This window comes from Epinephelus fuscoguttatus, linkage group LG15, assembly GCF_011397635.1.
Source record: "Epinephelus fuscoguttatus linkage group LG15, E.fuscoguttatus.final_Chr_v1".
Lineage (NCBI taxonomy): Eukaryota > Metazoa > Chordata > Actinopteri > Perciformes > Serranidae > Epinephelus > Epinephelus fuscoguttatus.
Genome location: NC_064766.1, coordinates 15,040,149 through 15,062,459, shown reverse-complemented (window position 1 = coordinate 15,062,459; position 22,311 = coordinate 15,040,149). Strand labels below are relative to the sequence as shown.

The following is a 22,311-nucleotide window of genomic DNA, read 5'->3' as shown; positions in this document are numbered from 1 at the left end:
GTACCGACCATGAAAATGTCCTTTATTATTAGTGTTTAATGTATATGCTGTAACTCCTGTTTTAAGTGACAATGAGTGAATGATTATCACTGTTTTTACAGAAAAAACCTTTTCTCAGTTTTACATAAACAAACATTTATATAAAAAATGTTGTATTGTATTTGTTGTTTTACAGTGCATGTTAACCCATACAAAAGTTTGACCCGACAATTATCCAAAAACAAATGAAAGCATACAATTTTTGCTTTTCTACATTAATAACACAAAAAAGCAATATAAATGCTCACATCAAACCTGCTTACAGAACTTCCAAATCATTATGTTTTGTCACTAAATTCAGATGTTGATAATCTAATAGATCCATAAGGCCATTTATGTTTCATACAGCACCACATCAGAGACCAAAAGTCTATACAATACAGCTTACACTGATAGAAGGACGTATGGGATTTAAAGCAATATGGACAGAAAGTAGTGCAAAATGTTGAGCATGTTTTTCACATCACACAAATTCATCTTTTACCCTCACCAAAGTTCACTTGTTTCCTAAACAAGCAATATTCAGAAATTATTTGACAGCGTCCAACATCATTTTCTGACTCAAAAAACAAAAACAAAAACAAAGATGCAGTCAGTGTCATATTACAAGAGAAAACCCATCGTAGAAAAGAGTAATTTTGTTGATGTTTTTCTTGAATTCAATTCACTTAACCATTTACATATTGAGTGAGCTGTATAAAACCTTCTGATGTGTCAACCCCCAGTGTGGACATCACCAGTGTTGAAGTCAAAACCACCTTAACCGAGACCAAGTCATGACCAATACCAAACCAGAGTCCCTTACTCCCTTACTGTTCAACATGCAAACTAAAGGCACTCCTCAAATTAATCTGAAAAGAACCACATTCCCATTAAAAGCACCCACAGAAAACAAATGAGGAAAGATTCCTCTTCATTTACCTATTTTATTGTCATATAGTTTATGTGTGCATGTGTAAGTGTCCCATGAGAAATGTCTTCATAAATAATCAAACAGCATCACAAAGATGTATTATATGTGTAGGAATTTTCCTTGGTTTTCTATGAGCAAACAAATACAAACAAACACTAAGGAGATGATATCAACTTAAGCGTCTTTAATCAACGTTCCTTTTTTTTTTTGCACAGGCAGTTTGGTAATATCCCTGCAGTTGTGGTCATGACTGGTTTAGTAATAAAATCCAGAATACTCTTTGTCTGTGACCAGGTGAAGATTGAGTAAAAATGCGTTTGAGTCCGAGATGAGACTGAGAACTAAAAAAGTGGTCTTTAGACCAGGACTGATCTCAAGTACCACAACACCGGACATCACTGCAGGAATGCAACTAATTAATCTGCCAATTGTTTTTTTAATTAATTTGTTTGTAAACCCAAAGATATCAGATATGACAAGGAAAAGCAGCAATAACGTTTGGCATAGACAGACTAAAACTATTAAATTATTATTAAAATAGTTGCCAGTTGACTAATTCTACAGCTCTACATCAATAAGACAGTAAACAAGTCTGTTATCCACCCAGTAACAGCAGGGTGTTCAGGTTTACATCCTATCCCCAAGAACCACAATCAGACTGTACATAAGGAATGACTCTGTGATATATCATTCTTTGAGGCAAGCAAACTGCCTGAAATCTCCAGATTTCTCACATCCATATCGCATTGCACTGCCTTACCACAGTGAAGAGTAGTTGAACTTGATCCGCAGCAGGTACCTCATGCGGACCTGTGCAGGGTTGTAAACAATGAACTCGTTGTACAAGAGGGAGTAACAGTTGTTTCTACCCACCCCCGTCCTCACCCCTGGCCCCATCGGCACGGTCACACCATCCCTGAGGAAGAAAGAGAAGAATGCAAATGAAAAAGTTGTGTTTCTCTAAAGACAGACAGCTTTTCCTTTACAATACTTCCTTCAGAGAGTTACAAGTTTCAGTTGAAGCCAGCACAATATGAAAATCAACCTGCAGAGATGAACTGAAACCAGTCGCTGCCAGCAAGGTTGGAAGTTTAATCTAAAAAATTATAATGCCTTAGAAAAGTAATTCGTAGTTAGAGCTGCAACTAACAATTCATTTTGTAAATCATAAACTCGGAACTTGTTTTTCTATTAACTGACTGAATCATTGGGTCCAGAAAATGATAAAGAAAAAAAAAGTCTATCCCAATGTCCTAGAGTCCAAGATGTCATCATTAAATATCCTGTTTTGTGTGGCCATCAGTCCAAATCTAAAAGATAGTCAGTTTACAGTTGTAGAATACAAAGGAAAACAGCAAATATTCATGTTGAAGAACAACCTCAAACCAGAAGATTTTCACATATTTGCTTTAAACATGGATTGACTCAACTCTCAGTGATTCATTTGTTGTCCATCTACTAATTGTTTGGTTTATAAAACTTTAGAAAATGGTAAGTACAGTACAGTGCAGCGTGATGTCGTCAAATGTCTTGTCTGACCAACAGTCCTAAACCCCAAAATATTCAGCTTCATGTAAAATTAAGCAGCAAATTCTTACATTTGAGAATGCAGAACCTTTTTTTTTTGCCTCAAAATGATGATCAATCACCAAAATAGTTGCCCCTCATTGCAGCTCTAGCTTAAAAACAAGCAGCTCAGTCTATTGAGGTTGATCAGACTTGGATTTAAAGGATGGCCCTAGGTGAAATTAGCAGCATGTTTCATGCACAGATGAAATGTTTCATGCTCTGTTATAAAAAACAGTATTTTTTCAGACTGTGAAATCTACAGGGAGACGAGGCAGCAGAGCGAGAGAGTAGGCAGAACACATGAGAGTAAAACGAGGTCAGTCCATTAGTGTATGAGTCACTACAGAGCAAAAAGAGTTCACCATTTAGCATTTTGACTTTCATTTTAGTGGTTTGACTCTATAATGCCTCTTTCTGGTGTAAAACCATCTGACATTTCTATGGAATGCTTGAAAATGACCCTAAACAAATACATCTATATGGATAAAATAAACAGTTTAGGTAGTCTAAATATGGAGCTTATGAATTTCTATGATTGATGCACTGCTGTAAAAAACACTCCGCAGGTTACAAAGAATAGCAACAGGACTCTAGAATAAAATATAACAAAAGTGTACATATTATTTTTTTGAGGTTAATAGGAAAGCATCCTTAGAGGGACAGTTCACCCCCAAATCAAAAATACATATTTGTCCTGTTGCCTGTAGAGCTATTTATCAATCTAGATTGTTTTAGTGTGAGTAGGTGAGTGTTTACGATATCAGCAGTAGAGATGTCTGCTTTCTCTTAAATTTAATGTAAGTAGATGGCACTTTGCTTGTGGAGCTTAAAGGCCCTGACACATCAAGTTGATGGTTGACCCTTGCCATCGGTAAGCCTCTCTCACCCTAGTTTTTGTGGTGTGCCCCACACTGTTAGCACTACTTGGTTCTTTTTTTCAACCAATTCACAATTGTGAATCGATGTCACAGATGGTGGAGCCGGTCAGTGAGTGAAATCACTGACTGGCAGTTAACCTCAGTGCACAAGGAGAGAAATGAATGTGAGGAAAGCACACAAACAAGTCAAGAGTGTAAAAAAACCTTGTAAATATTAGTTAACATTTTTTGCCATTGAGCTCTTTAGCAGAAACAGTTCCTAACTCTTTGTGTTACTGTTCACTGATGCACGGTAAATAACCTTTGTTCTTTAAATACTGTGTTGTGTTGTTAATACGCTAACTGGCTAACTAGCATCTTGAAACCTTCCTTTCCGTCTTCCGGTTTCCCCTTTTCTAGTACGAATATAGACTACAGCTGTAGTCTTTGCGATGCGTTCAGGAGCACCTTTTCAGCCAAGACACAGGCAGTGTGAAGCAACAGTCAACATTTGTTGCCACTAGTTCTTTAATGTCAGTTTGGTGTGTCTGGGCCTTTAAACACCAAAAAATACATTTAAAAAACTCAACAGCAATGTCTCTTGCTAGAAATCACGACCTGGTTACTCAAGATAATCTACTACAGTTACTGAAGATAATTCTCTTTCTCCCAAACTACACCTGCAAACAGTATCATTGGATAGATGGAAGCTTGCATCTACTGCTAGCTCATCTAGCACCACTGAGCTAGCTAGCGTTACAGCTCAGCTTAGGATGCTATTAATGTTTTCAACTCACACTCAAGTACATCATAAGCATGGGCCTCTCGTCCATGAGTAGATGAACACTTCCCTCTGCACAGTGATACAGTGGGTGGGTGTAATTCGGTAGAAAGAAGCACGACAGGTAAAAGTAAAAATATGTATCTTTGATTTTGAATTTAGGTAAACTGTCCATAATTTACCTGTCTACCTTTTTCTTTTTTTTTTTTCTTTTTTTACTATTTACAAACATGATCATCTAGGAAACTAGAAATTAAATTATTTTACAGTTAATGGAGAATAATGGTTGTTTTCAAATGTTTTGTCAGATTACTATAAATCTCAAAGTAGCAGTTCAAGAAGTTTAAAGTCAGTGGAGATTATTTATGGGTTCCCTTGTGGGATGTTATGATCATTTATTTCTTTTTTTTTTTTTGTCCTTATCAACCTGCTTTTTCCGTTACTAATGGAATTAACAAACTCCCCCTCTCAGAAATTATAATGATTTCTGTTGTATAACAAAAAGCACAATTAAATCAATGGTTGGCCTGTATGAAATGTATCAGTGTAATGAGACAGACTAACAGATTGACTGAGTTTTTGGGGTCAGGTCCGGTCTGTCCCAGGCCCTTGGTGCTGTGTTTTCCAGTCGGCAGATTGTTGGCCTCGTAGTCTGCATCTAGCAGCTCGTTACTGTCTCCCAGAGCAACCTGCAACCACACACAGACACAAAGCATGGGTGCTGAAACACTGCTGCATTACATCTGTGCCAAACATACAATGAGAAGTTCAAATCATGTTTTTATTGTTAATTTGAAAGATGGTCTTGTATTGGCAGCTCTTTTATGGAAGCTAAAACCCAGAGCGCGCAAACTATTATTTTTCCCTCAGTTGAATCTGCTGTCCTGTGCCTGGCCTTAATGAAAGTTGGGATGTGCAAACAACTACCTGATTTAATCTGGCCACGCAAACAGTAAATCAACTCACCTCACACAGTAACAGCAGTCCCACATGGTTGTTCTGATTAGCAAAGCAGTAATTGGCACTCTTAGACGACATGTCAGCAAAGTAGATACCTTTTCCAAACTAGATGAAAGGGAATCAATGAAATTATTATCACTGGAATAAAAAAAATATGATAATGAAAAATGTTGAATAGTTAATAGAACATTTCATTCCAAAAATGTAATTATTAAGTAAAAAAATAAAAATAAGAAACATAAAGGTTTCTATTCTAAATATTGTGTCGAGTGGTTTTTAGACCCTGCATCAATGTTGGGTATTATTTTAATAGATGTTATGCATTACTTTTCCATCCTACCATGTAACCAGTGATGGGAGCTTCAGGTGGGGCCACTCGGAGCCCCTGACTGAGGATGCCAACCCAGTTAGAAAGGCGGGAACCGTGCCACAACAGAGTCCTGATAGATAGACAGACAGACACACACACACACACAGTGGGCTACATGAAATAAACACACATAACTGTATACAGGGTTCATACAGAAAAGGGCAAGTCATATTCAAGGGCTTTCAAGTACTTTTTTAAGCACTCATTTTTATTTTCAAAAATGCAATTGTTGCCTCCACGATCATCAAGAGAATTGTGAAGTTTATCCTAACACTAAACCGACTGTGGGTTACCTGTTGTGTATGTTTGAGAGGAAGTTGTTACTCTCCCCGTCTCTGTCCACTGAGAACATGTCAAGGACAGTCATGGTGTAGTTACGATGGGTGGGGGCGTGAGTGGACTGTAGATACTTTTCTATCACCTTCACACAGACAAGAGGAAAGTTTATGAGAAAACATCACCAGCCACACAAACTCTATGTAGGTTTTTGCAGCTGAGGTGTCACTCACTATTTGGTCTACCCATTTTCTCTGACTGTGTTTATGTCAATTAATGGGTGTATAGAAAAATACATAAAGACAATTAGTGACCTTTTCCTTTGTAAAGGTTTGCAGCTACAATGATCAAATGCACTCTGGTTTATTAAGGCTGCTGTCAGTGGAAAAATTGTGTCTGCCTTCCTGTATGATGGCTTGAAGTTGGAAAAGAAAGTCAGCTCTACAAAGAATATTTTGCTGTTTGAGGTACCACTGACATTAAAGGTAGAGATACAGATATACATAATATAGATAGCTAAAAGTCTTGATATTCAACTCCATTGTAGCTGCAGAAAATATCTTTATATGCTACAATTATGCAAATCACTTCACTAACTCACTTTGTAAAAGGCATTTCGGAGTAGTTTTTCCTTTAAGAGTTATATTAATTCACACCGTAGAACGTGTGAGCTTTACGAGATCAGCCTATTAGCTTAGTTTGGGAGTACTAATGGGCCAAGAGAGTGTTCTGAAAATCCTGACTTACTTGAATCCATCAGTTCTGGCTTTTTTTATGATAAAATTCTTATGACTTGATTGGATAATAAAGACACCATGTAGGGCTGTAACCATATGGATTTTTGGTTTATCAGTGAAGTGTATAAACTACACTGCAGGCTGAGGTCTCTATTCACAGTGAAAAATAATAGCAATAATAACTTTTTTTCTGTAGCTCTTTTAAAAGCAGAGTTACAAAGTGCTGCACATAAATAAAATAGAACAAAGCAATAGGGATGTACCGAATATTCGGTAACCGAATATATTCGGCCGAATATTGCAAAAAAAAAAAAAGAACACACAATTGGTATTCGGTGGAATAAGTGAAAAGCAAGGCCGAATAATAGCGGCATGTTTTGATAACGCAATCAAACAGCGTGCGGTGATGGACGGAGTAAAATGTCGGCAGTGTGGCGATATTTTACTCCGTCCGTCACAGCACTTGCGACTAAAAATAGTTTTGTGCGAGCAAAATAAATCATTCAGCATGCTGTGCGAGTACAGATTTCAACCAGCAGCAGAAACGAAAGGCGAATCCCACCGGTTGTGGGTTGAACGGGGGTCACAGACACAGACAGGAATGTATTCCTGTCAAATACGGCAGCCATAGTGCACCGCGGCGCAAGATAAGGCTTACTGGCAACGGAGAAGTCTGGCTTCAATAATGTCCTCTTCTTGGTATCATGACTGCCCAAAAGTACCTGGACAGCTGAGCCGTGGCAGCACACAGGTATGTGACGTGTCAGAGGAGAAACGAGCCGTTCACATTTCTCTCTTTGTGGCAGGTAACGGCCCACAAACCTCACCGACTGTTCTTTACTTATGAAGGGACTGTTCTTTACTTGTCAGGGGAGGAGGGTGGCTGGTTGATTTTTATTTTATTTATTTATTTTATTTTGATCCCCCCCCTATGTTAATCACTTATTGATGCTGTTTTTTAAGTATGAATAAGTCAATAAGTAATTTATTCCATTGAAATATCATTGATGATTTTTATAAATGACAAAAGGCACATCTGCCTCATTTTCGCTGTGGTATCGTGATACTACTCAGAACCATGATATTTTCACTGGTATCGTACCGTGGGTCCCAATATTGGTACCATGACAACACTAATCTGGAGGGGATTCATCTGCAAAAACTAATGAAAAACTAAACAACGGTATTCGGTATTCGGCGAAGCATTGAATTTTATTCGGCTTCGGCCACAAATTTTCATTTCGGTGCATCCCTACAAAGCAATGAAAGACATGGGGGAGAGAGACAACATATCAGGTAGCAAAGCAAGTAATTACAGGGGCAATTACAAATATTAATGCCCTAAAACAATAATATGAAATAAAACAAACAGACAAAAAATAGGTGAATAAAAACCAATAAACAAATATAAAGGCATCATAGTCAAGAATTAAAAGCAGCTTCATACAAGTGTGTTTCGAGGAATGATTTAAATTAGAGCACCGACTCATGCCTTATCTCCTCTGGCAGGGCATTCCAATGTCTGGGGGCTCTTACAGAAAATGCAACCTTCCATTTTTAGCCGTGACTTTGTTACAGATAACAGTGTTTTGCCTGTGGATCTCAGGCAGCGTGTTGGTCATAAGGGGAGAGCAGCTCAGAGATATAAAGAGGTGCCAAACCAGATGGCCTTAAAAGTGACAAAGTATTTTATCAACTCTAAAGACGAGGGTAGCCAATGTAAAGAAGCAAAAATAGGTGTAATATGGTCCCATTTTTTGTAATCTGTTAAGAGCCCAGCTGCAGCATTTTATACAAGTTGGAGGCAATGAAGTGACATATGAGAGAGGCATGTGTACAGGGAGCTGCAATAGCCAATGTGTGAACAACCTTCTCCAGGAGAGGGAATGACACAAATGATTTGACTTTGGTAAAAACTGGAACTTTTTAACGTGGAAGTCTTGTTAAAGGTACGAGTTGAGTATTAGTATTATTTTTAATATTAGTCCAGGCTGATAAAGCTTGACCTTTATCATCATCACAACAGTTACGACAAGTAAAATGCTGACCGTGTACTCGTTGCTGCTGGAGTCTAGAGGCTGCAGCTGGCACTTGAGGGAGCTGTACTGTCGGTCCAGAGGATGTTCGTCATTGTTTTCACTGGACTGAACCATTTTCACTGCAATCTGAATGTCACTCAGAGCCTGAAAAAAGAAATAGGAAATACATATATGTGTGTGTATATATATATATATATATATATATATATATATATATATGTAGATAGATAGTTAGATAGATAATGTGTGGTGTTGAGTTGTTTTTTTTAATCTATTAATCCATGAAGAACCTCTTTACCTCCAACAGCTCAATTTTTTCCTTTAGCTCATCTTCTGTACGAATGATTGGAGGAGTTTTCAACCTGGAAAATTAAATCTTTTAGTAACAGCAGCACAGAACAATGTGAAACGCTTGCTTCATCATTTAGCAGTAGCGCATCTCTCCAAGTGCACAGCCACATATTCCCTACCCAAAGTCATGAGGAATGCGGGTGTAGAACTGGTTGCATGCTTCCAGCAGATCACGATTGCTACCCTTCTTCTTCAAACAGTCCTCGATTTTCTTCAGTGCGGTGTAGCCTGCACGGATCTGCTCTGAGGTCAGCTTGCCTGCAGGCAGAAAGAAAAACAACAAATTTAAAATATGAAGCATAACAATCTGTCACCAGCTGCCTCTACTCATCGATCAGGTGGCACAATTGGGGATATAAGGATGTCTTTGAGATCTTATTTTCCTGCATGTTTGAACCACACTGTAGCAACTTGAATATTTAAAAGTAACGTGCTCTACATAATATTTAATTGTGGGAATGTTATAATAGGTATATCAGGAAAAATTCTGGTGCGCTTCTGATTCCTTCAGACTGACCGAGAGGAGCTTTCCGGGTGTCAAACTTCATCTCCAGCACACACTCCTCCATGGCTTTAAGGTCACAGATTAGCTCCAGAAGAGACTGGACCTTCACATCCAGCTTGGAGATCCTCTTTTTAGGTGCAGCATCCACTGTGGTCAGGTTCTCCTCCTGGAACAGTGAAATATATCTATGTTCACAATGATAGATGATATCGCGGAGAGACGTAAGTTGTTGGTTACTTGTCTTGTTACTTGCCTTTTCATTCGTGCTGTAGTCCATGAACACCATGTCATATTTTCCAGCTACTTTCTCAAAACTTGCTCGGTCTTCCCACTCATTCTTGGTCTTGTCTAAAAACCTGTGGCAAAGCAAACATGTTTCAGCATTTTACAAAACTCACTTCAGTGTAAGATATCATGAAATATTTCTTGAACTGCACAATCTCACTTTTTCTTGAAGATGTCTTTGGCTTTCAGCAGGTCTCCACCACAACCTGTCAGACTGTTTTGACCCACTTTTCCCACTAAGAAAAAACAATAAACAAACAAAAACAATGGTGGAACTCCCAAAATATACTCAATAAGTTAGTTTACATTTTAGATAAGATTTTCCAAACTTCAAGCTTTTGTTAACTTCCTGCGTGCGTGCAAATATTTATACATATATGAAATATGTTAGGAATCATGGGCCCATAAACTCACCTCTGCCCCATCTCATCCACACACTGTAAGACTTAGAGCTGTCGTCTTCCAGCAGCTGGATCAGGTAGTATTTGTTGTTGTTAAACTGAAGATTTGTCTGCAAAATGAGAGAGAGAACATTTGCTGCAAGCCTGAAAATCAATTAACTTTCCCACAAAACCACATGAAAAAACAATTCATTAAATTTTAGAGCCTTCATTAGATTTCTGTTTATCAGAATCATAACATATTACACATACACGTTGTAGTGTAGGTGAAAATGGTCGGATCATTTTAATATTTAAATACATGTTGTTCTAAATTCATCAGTACCAGAAACCATGCTGAATTATTGTGATTAAATTGTCTATTTTAGTCAGTCAGCACTTTTCAATATGGAAATTAAGCTTATGAATTTTGAATAAAAAGCACTTCCAGCTTGGAGTGTAAGAAAATTTGCTACTTTTTAGGATATCTTCCTTAATTGGCACATGCCTTTGTGTCAGATATTTTACCTGATTTAGCATCACGTCGTAAACGTCACTTCCTTCACTGTAAACATGAGCCTGAAAGAGAAGTTGAACAGTTACTAATATAAATGACAGTGACTGCACCTGATCTGCAAGTGGGAAATTAAATACATATTGTTCCTGTAAACTTCCAATTTCCTCTCTTTACGTGTGTGTGTGTGTGTGTGTGTGTGTGTGTGTGTGTGTGTGTGTGTGTGTGTGTGTGTGTTTGTATGAAACACAAGTGACAAAGTGCATTTCACAAGATTAAAAAAGGGACTCTCCAGAACAAAGGTGAAAGATACTCTGTAAGTACTACAGATGAACAAGCAACCAAAAACATCTTTGTAGGACTGCGTCTAATGTTTATTCTTACTACTGATTAATCAGAAAATGTTTTTTTTTTAGATTAGTTGTTTTCTATGAAATGCAGAAAAAGTAGTGTAAAACACCCATCACTACTTCCCAGGACCCACAGTGACTGTTTGGCTTGTTAGGTCAACAGTCCAAAACTGGAACATATTGTATTTACTATATGACAAAGACAAGTGGGAAATCCTCATATACAAAAACCTTGAACCAGAACAGTTTGATATTTTTGCATTAAAAATTACTGAAACAATAAATAAATCATGAAAACAGTTGCAGATCCACTGTCTTTCAATCGACTTATTGTTGTAGCTCTTAATGTTTGTATTAGTTTGGCTGTTTTGTTACAGAAAAAAAAATCCTTAATAATGATTACAAATTAAATCCCAAAAACAAAATGACAATTTGTATTAGCATATTGGATGTTTGAATGCTGCACAATATGCTGTTAACAACAAGATGAGAGAAACACAATGATTAACATTAAGAATCAAACACTATCTTTGCACATTATTTCTGTAAGAAATTATCAATAACCTCTGAGATATTTTCCTTTAGATATTACCTATATATTGAGTATTTCCATGACCTACAAACATAAATGTATATTTGTAAGACGTTTCATTTAAAAAATTTAAACTGCAATCAATTAAAAGTTTTGACTGTATGATCAAGTATTTAACAGAGCAGTAACACACACTTGTGTATAAAGACCTGATGTGACTCATAAATCATGTGGACAAAGATACCGTACCTTTCCCAGTTTGGCTTTACATTCTATGTCCACTGGAGCTTTTCCCTTCATGACCACCGTCCTCACCTCTGTTCAGCATCCAAAAATCAGAGATAAACCATAAATGAGGTCAACTGGCATTTTTTGTGAAATACAGGTGACAACATGTCCTGTATAAACTGCTACGTTCAGAAACAGTAAAAACAGAAATCACTTAATGACGTTATCATCGTTAATGCGCTCTGTGGATGACAAGTTACTCAGCAACTTTAAAATCCTATCTTCTTTTTGAATGGTATATTATGGACAACATATATAAAAATAATATTCACTTTACCTTCACTCTTTGTTTCTTCTTTGGGTATTTCTTCAGTTTTTGTCTGACTCTTGCTCTGCCCTCTCTTTTTCTTGGCTGCAGGTTGTTTTTCCGTCTCCTCCTCTTCTTCTTTAACTTGGACTGGTGTCCCGTTTTGAGGAGTCAAGTCATTAGCGTCATTCAAACTCTCTGAATGAGAAAGACACAAAAGAAACATTTTAATGAACACAAACAAACAAACAAAACTGAGCAAAAACAGTGTAAAATTCCTGTAACATCTGACCACTACCAACTAAACTACTACACATGGCCTTTACTAAAAATATATCAAAGTGCTAATTGGTGGAAATATAATAAAACAACAGAAGAAGAAAATGTGAAATAGGATAATTGATTTTTTTTTGTTGAATTTGTTGGCTACAGAATACACGGATGAAACTACAGTATAAGACAGTAAAAATTAAATGAAGTGAAACTGACAACAAAAATCCAAGCAGAGGGAATGACAGTAGATTTAATGGACAGACAGATGTGGCAAAACACACAACACACACCTGGTTTTACTGTCTGAGAGCGAATTTTCCTCTTGTACTTGGTGACAGGATTAATCTGGACCATCTTTTTCAGGTCGACTTCATAGGATGTCCCAGAGCCTACAGACAGAGTGACAGAGGTTTCTCCTGAAGAGACGGCTGCGTCCAACAAGGCACAGGCAGAAGCCGAGTATGGTTCCCACTGTCCTTTATCTCCTATCCACTGCCACACTGATCACACACAGACACAGAGAGAGTAGGGGTGTTCACACCTTATTACCACTGTAACAATTTAAATACTTTGATTTCAAAACAACACTTTGAATTCTGGTAACTCAAGACTTCCCTAGTCATTATTTATGTTATATTTTATATATTTTGACAGTTAAAAGACAAAATAATTATTGAATTTAACACAAGTAGCTGTTAAATGAATCAATAATAAAAATAACCGTGCAAAGCAGCCCTTGTATATTGTATAATTACATATTTCTGTACTGAGTCAACTCTCACAACTAGAGTGAGGAAGCAAAATGTTCTATTTAATATTCGAACTGCATTAGTTTGAAAAGTTGGGACTGATTAAATTATTAAACATGAATGACATTTCTTTTCATTAAAATACTGACTACAGTTTGTGCCAGATTTCTGTTTCTGTTCACTCTTGATCCCTTAAGTACTGGTAACACATTTCCTATCAAGAAAAACATTTATTTCTTTATTTAAATTGTACAGTTAACATTGTTCATAAGTTTGAGGTGGCTGGCGACTCATTTCACATTGTTTTTTATATATAAATCAGCAAAATCTTTTTATAAAGTTCTGAATTTTAAGTCTAGCATTTAATATAGTTCTATTTTGAAGAGGCCCTCGCAGATAAAACTGTCAGAAAACCAGACAACAACAATTTACGATATCTTTAATAGCAGCACCAATATATTACTAAACGAGTACTGTCTGATATCAGCTGCCCTGAAGTATTTTATCTGCTTTGATTGATTGAGAAAAGATTTAAAACAGTATGTCCCTTAAAACAACTATGCAATTATCATTGAAAACAGAATAAATGTATGAGTCTTTTAACCACTTTACTTCCCATTTATATGTTGTATGCAGTGGTGGAAAGTAAGTGCATTTACTCTAACATTGCACTTAACATTTAAGGTATTCATACACTGTACCACAAGCAGGTATTGTACTTTTGATTACATTTATCTGACATCTTAAGTTAGTAATTACTTTGTAGATTCAAATTAGTGATAAAAAAAATATAATCACTAAATTAAACATGACATAATTTTATCAGTAATGCGTTATTAATTTTAAGGGCTAAATTCACAAGCTACCCAGCAATATATAGCAATATATATAAAATATATATCATAAATATACATTGAAACTAGCTCCACGTTTACAAGCTGCAAAATTAAATAGCTGAACATATCAATGTATCAACCATTATAACACAGCACTAATCTTTTTTTAATCTTTTAGTTTTGGTACATTAAGTAAATTTTGATGCTCATATTTTTGTACTTTTATTTACATATTTCAATGCGGAAGCTATATTTTTTTAACACTGTATTTCCGGAGTGTGGTATTACTAGTTTTACTTACGTAAAAGCTCTGAGTACTTCTTCTACCATTAGTTGTATGTATGAGATGTCTTGACTGCAAAATATATGTCATATCCAAAATGACAAATAAGTTGAATCAACACCTCTCTAAAACAAATTGAACATTATAAATTTAAGTTTTATTGAGCTGCATTAGTTCTAGCTGGTTGTGACTTATAAACTGGCATGTTGGATATTAATATATCATTTGCATCCCTTGGCATCCAGGACCTTTAGCTTTGTGGTAACGTTATGTTGGCTATCGCAGTTGCGGGCATTAACAAGTTTTACTAACTTGCTCAACCTGTAACAAATGTAAAAGCCACCCTTGGCATAATATTGGTTGTTTTCCAAAAACTAAACAACAACAGTGAATCCTGCATAGACCACAAACACACTCCCTGCTCGCTGCCCAGACATGTCCTCAACTGACGTCGTTACAGCAGCTAACTTAGCTACGGTAGCGCTTCCCTGTTAAGCTAACCTTACCGCGGGAGACAAGCACCAACCTGTTTTGGACTGGACCTCTTCGGTTTCTTGTGTGCTCTGACTTTTATTTTTTGAGCTTCTTGTTCGCTTCATTGTTGTTTGTGTAAAAATAACTAGGTAGGATAAATAATAAAGAATGTGCAGTGACAGAAACAAGAGCAGTAAACTTTCACCACCAAGTGTTTCCGAGCCGGTGCCGCTAAAGATCGTTTAGTATCAAGATGAATCACTCCGTGGGTAAAACAAAAGCTTTTGTGACCCCGGCGCATGCGCCACGTTACCGTGGCAACGATTTTTTCTTTTTCTTTTTCTTTTTTAGCACGAACCTGGATAAAGTTTCACTAGTAACCTAACTTTAACCTTCACTTTTAGTATTTTGTGCTAATGTTCACTATTCTTTACACGATATTCCCCCCCCCCCCAAAAAAAAAAAAAAAAATATTATTAGGAAGTAAGCCATATTGGAGATGTTACACCGCACTCGGAAACAAGTACAGAGTGAGAACTCTTGCATGTATTGTTACCGGGCGGATCAGAAGTTAAGGACCAAAGGTTCCGCGTCAACTGGGGTCGGAATTATTTTGTTAAAGGACTGGATAAAAGATCCTAACGTGCTTCTATACCCACGAAGATGCGGATGAAAATGAATACTGAAGCTATTTGAACACAAGAAGTCACCGTTTAGTCGCCGAAGATATGGCTTCACGGAGCTATGGCGTTTGTGTCCTCTGTCAGAGGGCGGTTGTTGTGAAGATAATGTGTAGGGTGAGTGCAGTTTGTGTGTCATTGAACGCAGCATCTTTAACATGGAGGTCAGACAGATATGCTGTTACAAACAAGACTGAGATAAATAGAGTAACGCGAAGTTTGTGTAGGAGTAAACTTAAAATGTATTCATCACATTCCTTCAATCTCCTCCTGTTTCAATACACTTACTTTCTCCACTCAATGTACCTAGTTTTTTCTTAATTTATTATTTGCCAAAATTATACTAAAATAGCGATAGTGACTCTTTGTGTCTGTGTATGTGTTTTCTGCAAAAAGCTCTATGGGCAGAAAATCTCTGTTTCCGTCTGATTCAATGACGTGTTGAATTAAAGTACTACAATTAATGTGTAATTGCTGAATCCAGTGCTTCAGTCATTCAACAACTGACTATATATCGAAAAAAACAAGCTTCAGGTATGGTACGATTTTTATTTTATTTTATTCGTGTTTATTTTATTTGAGTTATCTGGACTTTGCAGTTGTGATTTCATTATGCTTTTCATACAGTATGTGTTTGCAAGGGTGGGTAATACAGACAAAATAATTTATTGCAATATGTATTATACATCTATGGTAATTAATTTAAAATTATAAGTCCAGAGTGTGAGTCAATCAATGAAGAAATCAGAAATAAAATATGCATAGATGGACTGCGGATTTTAAATCAAATACCACAGTATTGGCTCAAAACTATCTTATGGTGTTTTTTGTTTGTCTTGTTTTTGCTTTGATTGAAGACAAGAATGAGCCTTCTTAAGATGTAGTAAAAAAAAAGTTTTTATTTCTCATCCTCAGGGTATGAGGGCAGCTGCACACCCACAGTCCCATGTAGATTTCCTAAAAGGAGAACCACACAGGAAGCACCCAGGCGTGACCAACCTGAAGACTCTGCGCCTACCTGAAGAGCTCCAGATGGCTGCACGGTCAATTATTCACAGTAGGTTAAGTTATAAATGTGGCTGTCAGTTTGCATGCCAAATGTTTCTATAGCTTCACTTTGCGACTATTTAATCTCTCCACCTGAAGGAGCTCAGGTGACTCGGCTGACTGACCGCTCTCGCAGCCTTACAAACTTCCTGTGGAGCAGAAAACGAGCAGTCGAGGATTCGACCCTGAGGCAGAAAGCTCTGACCCTGGAGAAAGAACTTTGGGAGAAGGCAATGGAGAAAAGAGAAGGTGGGTGACACGCTGATCAAAATATAATAATGAATGGATAAAAGCTGCACAGAGATTATGTAATGCAGCAGGTGGAGAAAAGTAAATGTACTTTATATTGCAGATATAGATGAAGAAACCCTTGAAGACCGCATCAGGAAGAAAGTGTTTTCAGAGCTCAGACGAACCACATATCGCTGGACTCCTATGAAGTAACACTTGACTTTATCTACACCTTCTTTTATATAACAATACTACCCATTAATTTATTGGATTATTAAATTAAGCATGTTCAGAAACATCTCAATTAGTTTAACTACTTCCAAATGGAGAAACAGCATTCTTTACCCAATGTTAGACAAGATTCAAGTCTGATTTGTAAGGTAAAGTAAGGTACCAAGGTGTAGACACTTAAATTCAGACTTGTAAAATGTTATGTTCGTACACCAGCACAAAGCCCTAAGTGGAGGGACAGGTTTTGGTGAGCCACCCTTTGCAGTTACATTCTTGAGCTTGTAATTGTTGAACTCTCCTGGTGATTTGAAGGTGTGGATGACTTTCCATACAGCTCACGCTCTGTGTTTCAGGTTTGATGAAGAGTTAGGTGTGGTGTACATGGCAGCTCGGCTGGCTGGGGGCTATGCAGCAGTGAGGAGAGCCATGAATGAGGTAATGAATGACTGGTGGAGACCATAGGCTAACTTAGGTCACAATGCCAGGGCTGCCTCTCAAGAGTCAGTCACTCAGATAACTAAAATAAATGTTGATACTTAAAGTGGTAACACAAGGACAAATACAAAATTACTGAGGGTGAAAACTCATGGATGGTTTTTTGTCCTTTCAGATAAAGAAGAGGGATCCATCTTTTGCCCCTCAGTCTCTCCTGGATTTTGGATCAGGGCTGGGAACAGTTGTCTGGTTAGTTTAAAACACTGCTGAAACATGAAGAGAGATTTTATGTAAATTACAGGACTATGAAGCCTCTCTCTCTTTCACAGGGCTTCACACTCATGCTGGGGCAACACTTTGAAGGAGATGGTGTGTGTGGACAGCTCTGGGCCGATGAATACTCTAGCAGAACGACTTCTTAAAGGTGCACACAAACACTTGTATCAGTTTGGATTTATAACTTTTTTTTGTTTGGGCTTTTGTCAAATACCTAATCAGAATATCTGAGCCTTGTTGTTTTGCTTGTTGAGCAGGTGATGATGAAAACGCTGAACCGCACATCAAACAAGTCTATTTCAGACAGTTCCTCCCTGTCTCTCCAAAGGTAAACCTCCCAGTTTTTATTTCAGTAACAGGAAAATAAAGTCTGTGTTCACTAAAGGTTAAAGGAGCAGTATGTAAAATTTAGGGGGATTTAGTGGCATCTAGCGGTGAGGACCACAGATTGCAACCAGCTGAAACTTGTGTTTCTCCGACTCTGTTTGGCTTGTCACAGACGAGCCGCTAGCTTGGCATCTCCTAATGTGTGCTCACCTTTTTTCCTGATCCAGATGTTCAGGAGCTTTTTACCAGCAGCTGAATTATCCACAGAGGTCTCTTCCTCTCCAAAACAAACAGATCCTGTGATTTAAACTGCTAAAAACTCTGAATGAAAAAGTTTCACATTACAAATCAGTGTTTTTCCAATGCTCTTGTCACAGAGGGGCTGCTAACTATGGTGGCCGACGTGGAAACACAAATGGCTCTATCTAGAGCCACTGTTTGGTTTGTCCGTTCTGGGCTACAGTAGAAACACACGGTACAATATGATGGTTTTTGTGGATAAGGACCTGCTCCCTATCTAAATATAAATGGCTCATTTTAAGGTAATAAAAACACAACGATTCTTATCTCAGGTGATTATACACTAAGGAAAACATACTTATTTTTTTTATATTGTATTCCATTTCTGCCAATATGTCCCGCTAAACCCTACATACTGGACCTTTTTTCTTCAGAAACTGAATTTAAAGTTCAGCCTTTGGAGTTGAACAAAGATTCATATGCAAATTCATGCTTCTTATTTGCCCAATGTTTACCCTCCACCGCTCTTATGTGTGGGCAGATTGCCTGAGCTCAGGTCAGCCCCTGGCAGAGTGATAACATATTGTTTTTGACTGCACCTAATTGTCAGTTTATCAACTTATTTTACAGAACCCGGTTTTGTAATTTTATTTCTAGTTGTAGCAAGCTGTTGAGGCTGTTGTGACAAAATACCTTTGCTTTTCAGTTAAATATTTATCATTCAAAATTCATCAGAGTTTTGTTTGGACTGCACCACAGAGCATGTCTAGCTGCATACATCATCCCTTGAGCCTCTAGCCAAGTTTGGTTTGTAGGATTGCCTAAATATTTGTCAAAACTACGCCGAACAAAACCAGTGAAGTTTTGTGCTTGGAACATTTTTGGATTTATGGAGGAGAGAGGAGGACTGAGAGTCATGTGTTTTTTTCTTAATCCAGGTGCAGTTCGACTTGGTAGTGGCAGCCTTCACTCTGTCGGAGCTTCTCAATGGGACGGAGCGAGAAGAGGGAGTGTTAACTCTGTGGAGAAAGACAAACTCATACCTGGTTGGTTGAGATAATTACAGAACTTCACCTATAGATGATGTGCACTTTTTTAACTTTTATTGTCCTTGTACATTCATTGAATATTAACTAGATTTTGTGTATACATTGCACCTTATCTTCAAATTATTCTTGTACCTAAGAAGCCGTATCATATTTAATTATATTTCATTTTGTTTTTGTTTTGTTTTTTTACATTTTGGTATAGGTTCTGGTTGAAAATGGGACCAAAGAGGGCCATCAGATGCTCATGGAGGCCAGAGACACTTTATTAAAGGTATTCAAATACAATACTTAAAAATCCACAAGGGGAAGTTTGTTAGATGTTTTTTTTGTTAATTATTTGACACAGTTAATGGAAGCAGACCCATGACTAACAGTTCTCTATCTCCAGAAAAAAGAGAAGACTGCTTATGACAACCGACCAGCGTCAGTGTTTGCTCCGGTACGTTTAACTGCCAGCTGGTTTATAATATAATGTCATACTTTCAACCAGCTGAGTCACAGTCTTCTTGCATCTTCTCTCAAATGTTTTGTTTTTCCAGTGTCCTCATGAAATGACGTGTCCTAAACTTGTGCATGAGCCCGTCACGCCCTGCAACTTCCAGCAGATGTACCATCCTCTGCCACTGCCCGGGGTAAGACTAATCTCTGGATTACATGTTTGGTTACAGCCTTCCTCCTGAAAGTCAAACATCAGTATGTCAAGTATGAAAGTTCATTCTTGACTTCAGAAATAGTTGTTTGACAAAAAAGTTACAACTCAGAGTCAGTCAGACTTTGAAAACTTTGTAAAGCGCCTGTAGGTGGAGCTACTTTCTTTGTTTTCTCAGCCACAGTATCATCACTGCTCATGCTGACTTTCCTGTGTAAAACACACTAATTACAGGAACTTATCAGAATTGAGTTGCTGACAAAAGGTAGCAACTCCATGAAAATGTTATTAATTTTTGCTTATAAACAGGCAGTCAAATCATAACCAGATTCCACCTTGTTATTTTTCAGCACAATGAGCGGCAGACGGAGAAGTTCAGCTACCTGATTCTGACTCGGACAGAGCCAGCGGAGACTGAAACAGAAGGTGTGGACTGGGCACGGCTGACTGCACCGGTACAGCGCAGATCAAGACACGTCCATTGTCGAATGTGCTGCCCCGATGGACAACTACAACACCTGGTTTTGACAGCAAGAAAACACAGCAGGTAGAGGTCCTGCATCACATATTGTTAAACTCATCTGCAGCATCAGCATCAGCTTACAAATTCCAAACAGGAAGTCAAAGCTTGGGTTTAATTTGTCAAAAAAATGTGGTTTTTAGAGCTGCAAGAGACTTCATGAGGAGTATTAGCAGCAGCAGTATTTGGTATACAGCATGTGTTTCATACTATGTCTATAGCTCTTTTTACACAGAGCCAAACAACAGTGACACCTCACCACCCCTGTGTGTGATTTTAGAGAGAGTGCCAGTTTCCTGGAGGCATAAGAGGCATGCCAAGCATGAGGTGTAACACAACAGGGTTGACCTCTAATATGCAATGTAACATATGCATTGGCAGAGCTCCCTAAACAATAACAATGGCATAACATGGCAATAATAATAATTTGCTGTCCCTGTTATATGGCAATTGATCTCGTCCTCTGCACACAGTCCTGTCCAACGTCCATCTGTGGACATGTTGATAGTGTTTGTATGCGTAAAGTACAGCATAGTGCGTTGTTATCAACTGGTATTGCTAACAATGGCTAACCTGGCTTGAACTGGTATTATTAACCACATCATGGTTTTTTGTAGCCTGAGTGTCAGACTGAAGCTCCCAGAACCTTCAGTCTGACATCGCCTCCATTGAAGGCAATTTACAAGGGGGAGGGAATTTGATTTTTCCCGAACCAATCAGTAGAGATCAACGACTCACTCAGAATCTGACGTCATTATTATCCATGCCTCAGAGGTGCCGAAAACAAGCGAGCATTGCCGGTTTAAAATGTCTCCGTCGTCGTGCACGCCTAGCTGCATCGCCGTTAAATCCAGTTTAGCAGCTTCCTTCTTAATTTGGTACTCCATTAACGTGAGTAGTGGCGAAATACCTCAATAGCATCGTTAATGTGGTCTGTAGGATCTGTAGCGGTCGCCATTAGCGTGGCGCTGAATGGCTAATCGCTAGACCCGCCCCCACCCCCGGCATTCATTGGTCCTTCCATCGTTTGGACGAGATAAATTGCAAATTCATTGCAGTATGCCAGACCAGAGATGCAAGCCTACTCAGTTGAGTGGGCGGGGTCTATGGTCTGGAACCAGGCTAGGTTTTTTTTTGACTTGTTGTACGAGAACACAATCAACTTGCGTGTGACGTCATTCCTTGCTCCAACCTCCGACTTCTGAGGTAAATAGAACGCAGCATCTGTCCCCCATCCCACAATCGTACCTTTAATAAGGCGGAATAGTAGTGCAACCGTCCCATCTTGAACAGGCAGTGTGAAAGGGGCTTTTGCTACATGTGTGTTTATTATTGGAGGTTTTATCAGATGAATGTACATAGATGGAAAATACCAGCATTTTAATTTGACAAAATAAGCCAAACTTTTCAAAAGTTAAATTTCGTCTAATTCAAGCAGATGTACAAGAACTTTTCCTAAAAGAACAGAGGCAAAAAAGGGAAAATATTTGATTTAATTGACGAACTCTGTCTGATCAAAAATAAGAAAATAAGACCACAAATCAACCAGATGTTCAATGCCATCTTTCAGTATTTGGCAGTTTTTACTGCAAGATGTCACAGACACATATCTGACTCCATACCAAAAGTATTGATACCCAGTCCTTAGTCATGAGATTGATATGCTGCTTTTATTGGACACTGAGTTAAGCTCATTGGTAGTTGTTTAAAGTCTTTGATCATGGCGTCATAGTTTTTGACTGAAAATTGTGCTTTATTTCTTTCAATCAGAGATGTGTACCGCTGTGCCCGGAGCAGTGATTGGGGAGATCAACTGCCAATGATTCAGAGAGTTGATGATGACATCCAAAGTGATTCAGAGTGAGGATTCAGCGAGGAAGAGACACATTCTTTGGCCTTATAGACACCCTATAACGGAATAAGCCTGCCGACTAAGGCCTCATCAGTTTTTAGTTTAACAGACCATCTGCATTTACTTACTGGAGTTGTTAAAATACCGGCACATTTGACAGACTTTG

General features: G+C 38.0%; 2 protein-coding genes across 2 annotated transcripts; one reads left to right on the top strand and one right to left on the bottom strand.

Annotated features, from left to right (window-relative positions):
• Window position 1: 1 nt before the first annotated feature.
• On the bottom strand, window positions 2-14,839 carry parp2 (poly (ADP-ribose) polymerase 2). Its single transcript, XM_049597855.1, has 17 exons — window positions 14,661-14,839; window positions 12,557-12,766; window positions 12,024-12,191; window positions 11,708-11,775; window positions 10,591-10,641; window positions 10,097-10,193; window positions 9,843-9,918; window positions 9,651-9,753; window positions 9,410-9,563; window positions 9,012-9,150; window positions 8,840-8,903; window positions 8,551-8,685; window positions 5,783-5,910; window positions 5,460-5,559; window positions 5,126-5,224; window positions 4,724-4,848; window positions 2-1,868 (listed from the first exon to the last, which is right to left on the bottom strand). The coding sequence occupies exons 1-17, from the start codon at window positions 14,731-14,733 to the stop codon at window positions 1,709-1,711; spliced, it is 1,950 nt and encodes a 649-aa protein (XP_049453812.1). The 5' UTR covers window positions 14,734-14,839; the 3' UTR covers window positions 2-1,708.
• A 380-nt stretch (window positions 14,840-15,219) lies between these two features.
• mettl17 (methyltransferase like 17) lies at window positions 15,220-22,310 on the top strand. The gene is made up of 14 exons (XM_049598756.1): window positions 15,220-15,405; window positions 16,204-16,345; window positions 16,435-16,584; window positions 16,688-16,775; window positions 17,151-17,232; window positions 17,408-17,481; window positions 17,562-17,656; window positions 17,766-17,836; window positions 19,014-19,121; window positions 19,327-19,395; window positions 19,513-19,563; window positions 19,664-19,756; window positions 20,124-20,320; window positions 22,064-22,310. The coding sequence occupies exons 1-14, from the start codon at window positions 15,337-15,339 to the stop codon at window positions 22,155-22,157; spliced, it is 1,383 nt and encodes a 460-aa protein (XP_049454713.1). The 5' UTR covers window positions 15,220-15,336; the 3' UTR covers window positions 22,158-22,310.
• The last annotated feature ends 1 nt before the right edge of the window (window position 22,311 follows it).

What these genes read in the sequence shown, in the direction of transcription:
- parp2 (XM_049597855.1), bottom strand. Translation starts at nt 14,733, where the DNA reads ATGAAGCGAACAAGAAGCTCAAAAAATAAAAGTCAGAGCACACAAGAA. An exon ending in AGAGGTCCAGTCCAAAACAG is followed by an intron (nt 12,767 to 14,660) that starts GTTGGTGCTTGT and finishes GTGTGTGATCAG; the next exon opens with TGTGGCAGTGGATAGGAGAT. An exon ending in GTAAAGCCAAACTGGGAAAG is followed by an intron (nt 10,642 to 11,707) that starts GTACGGTATCTT and finishes CTTCTCTTTCAG; the next exon opens with GCTCATGTTTACAGTGAAGG.
- mettl17 (XM_049598756.1), top strand. Translation starts at nt 15,337, where the DNA reads ATGGCTTCACGGAGCTATGGCGTTTGTGTCCTCTGTCAGAGGGCGGTT. An exon ending in GGCAATGGAGAAAAGAGAAG is followed by an intron (nt 16,585 to 16,687) that starts GTGGGTGACACG and finishes TTTATATTGCAG; the next exon opens with ATATAGATGAAGAAACCCTT. An exon ending in GAAAGACAAACTCATACCTG is followed by an intron (nt 19,122 to 19,326) that starts GTTGGTTGAGAT and finishes ATTTTGGTATAG; the next exon opens with GTTCTGGTTGAAAATGGGAC.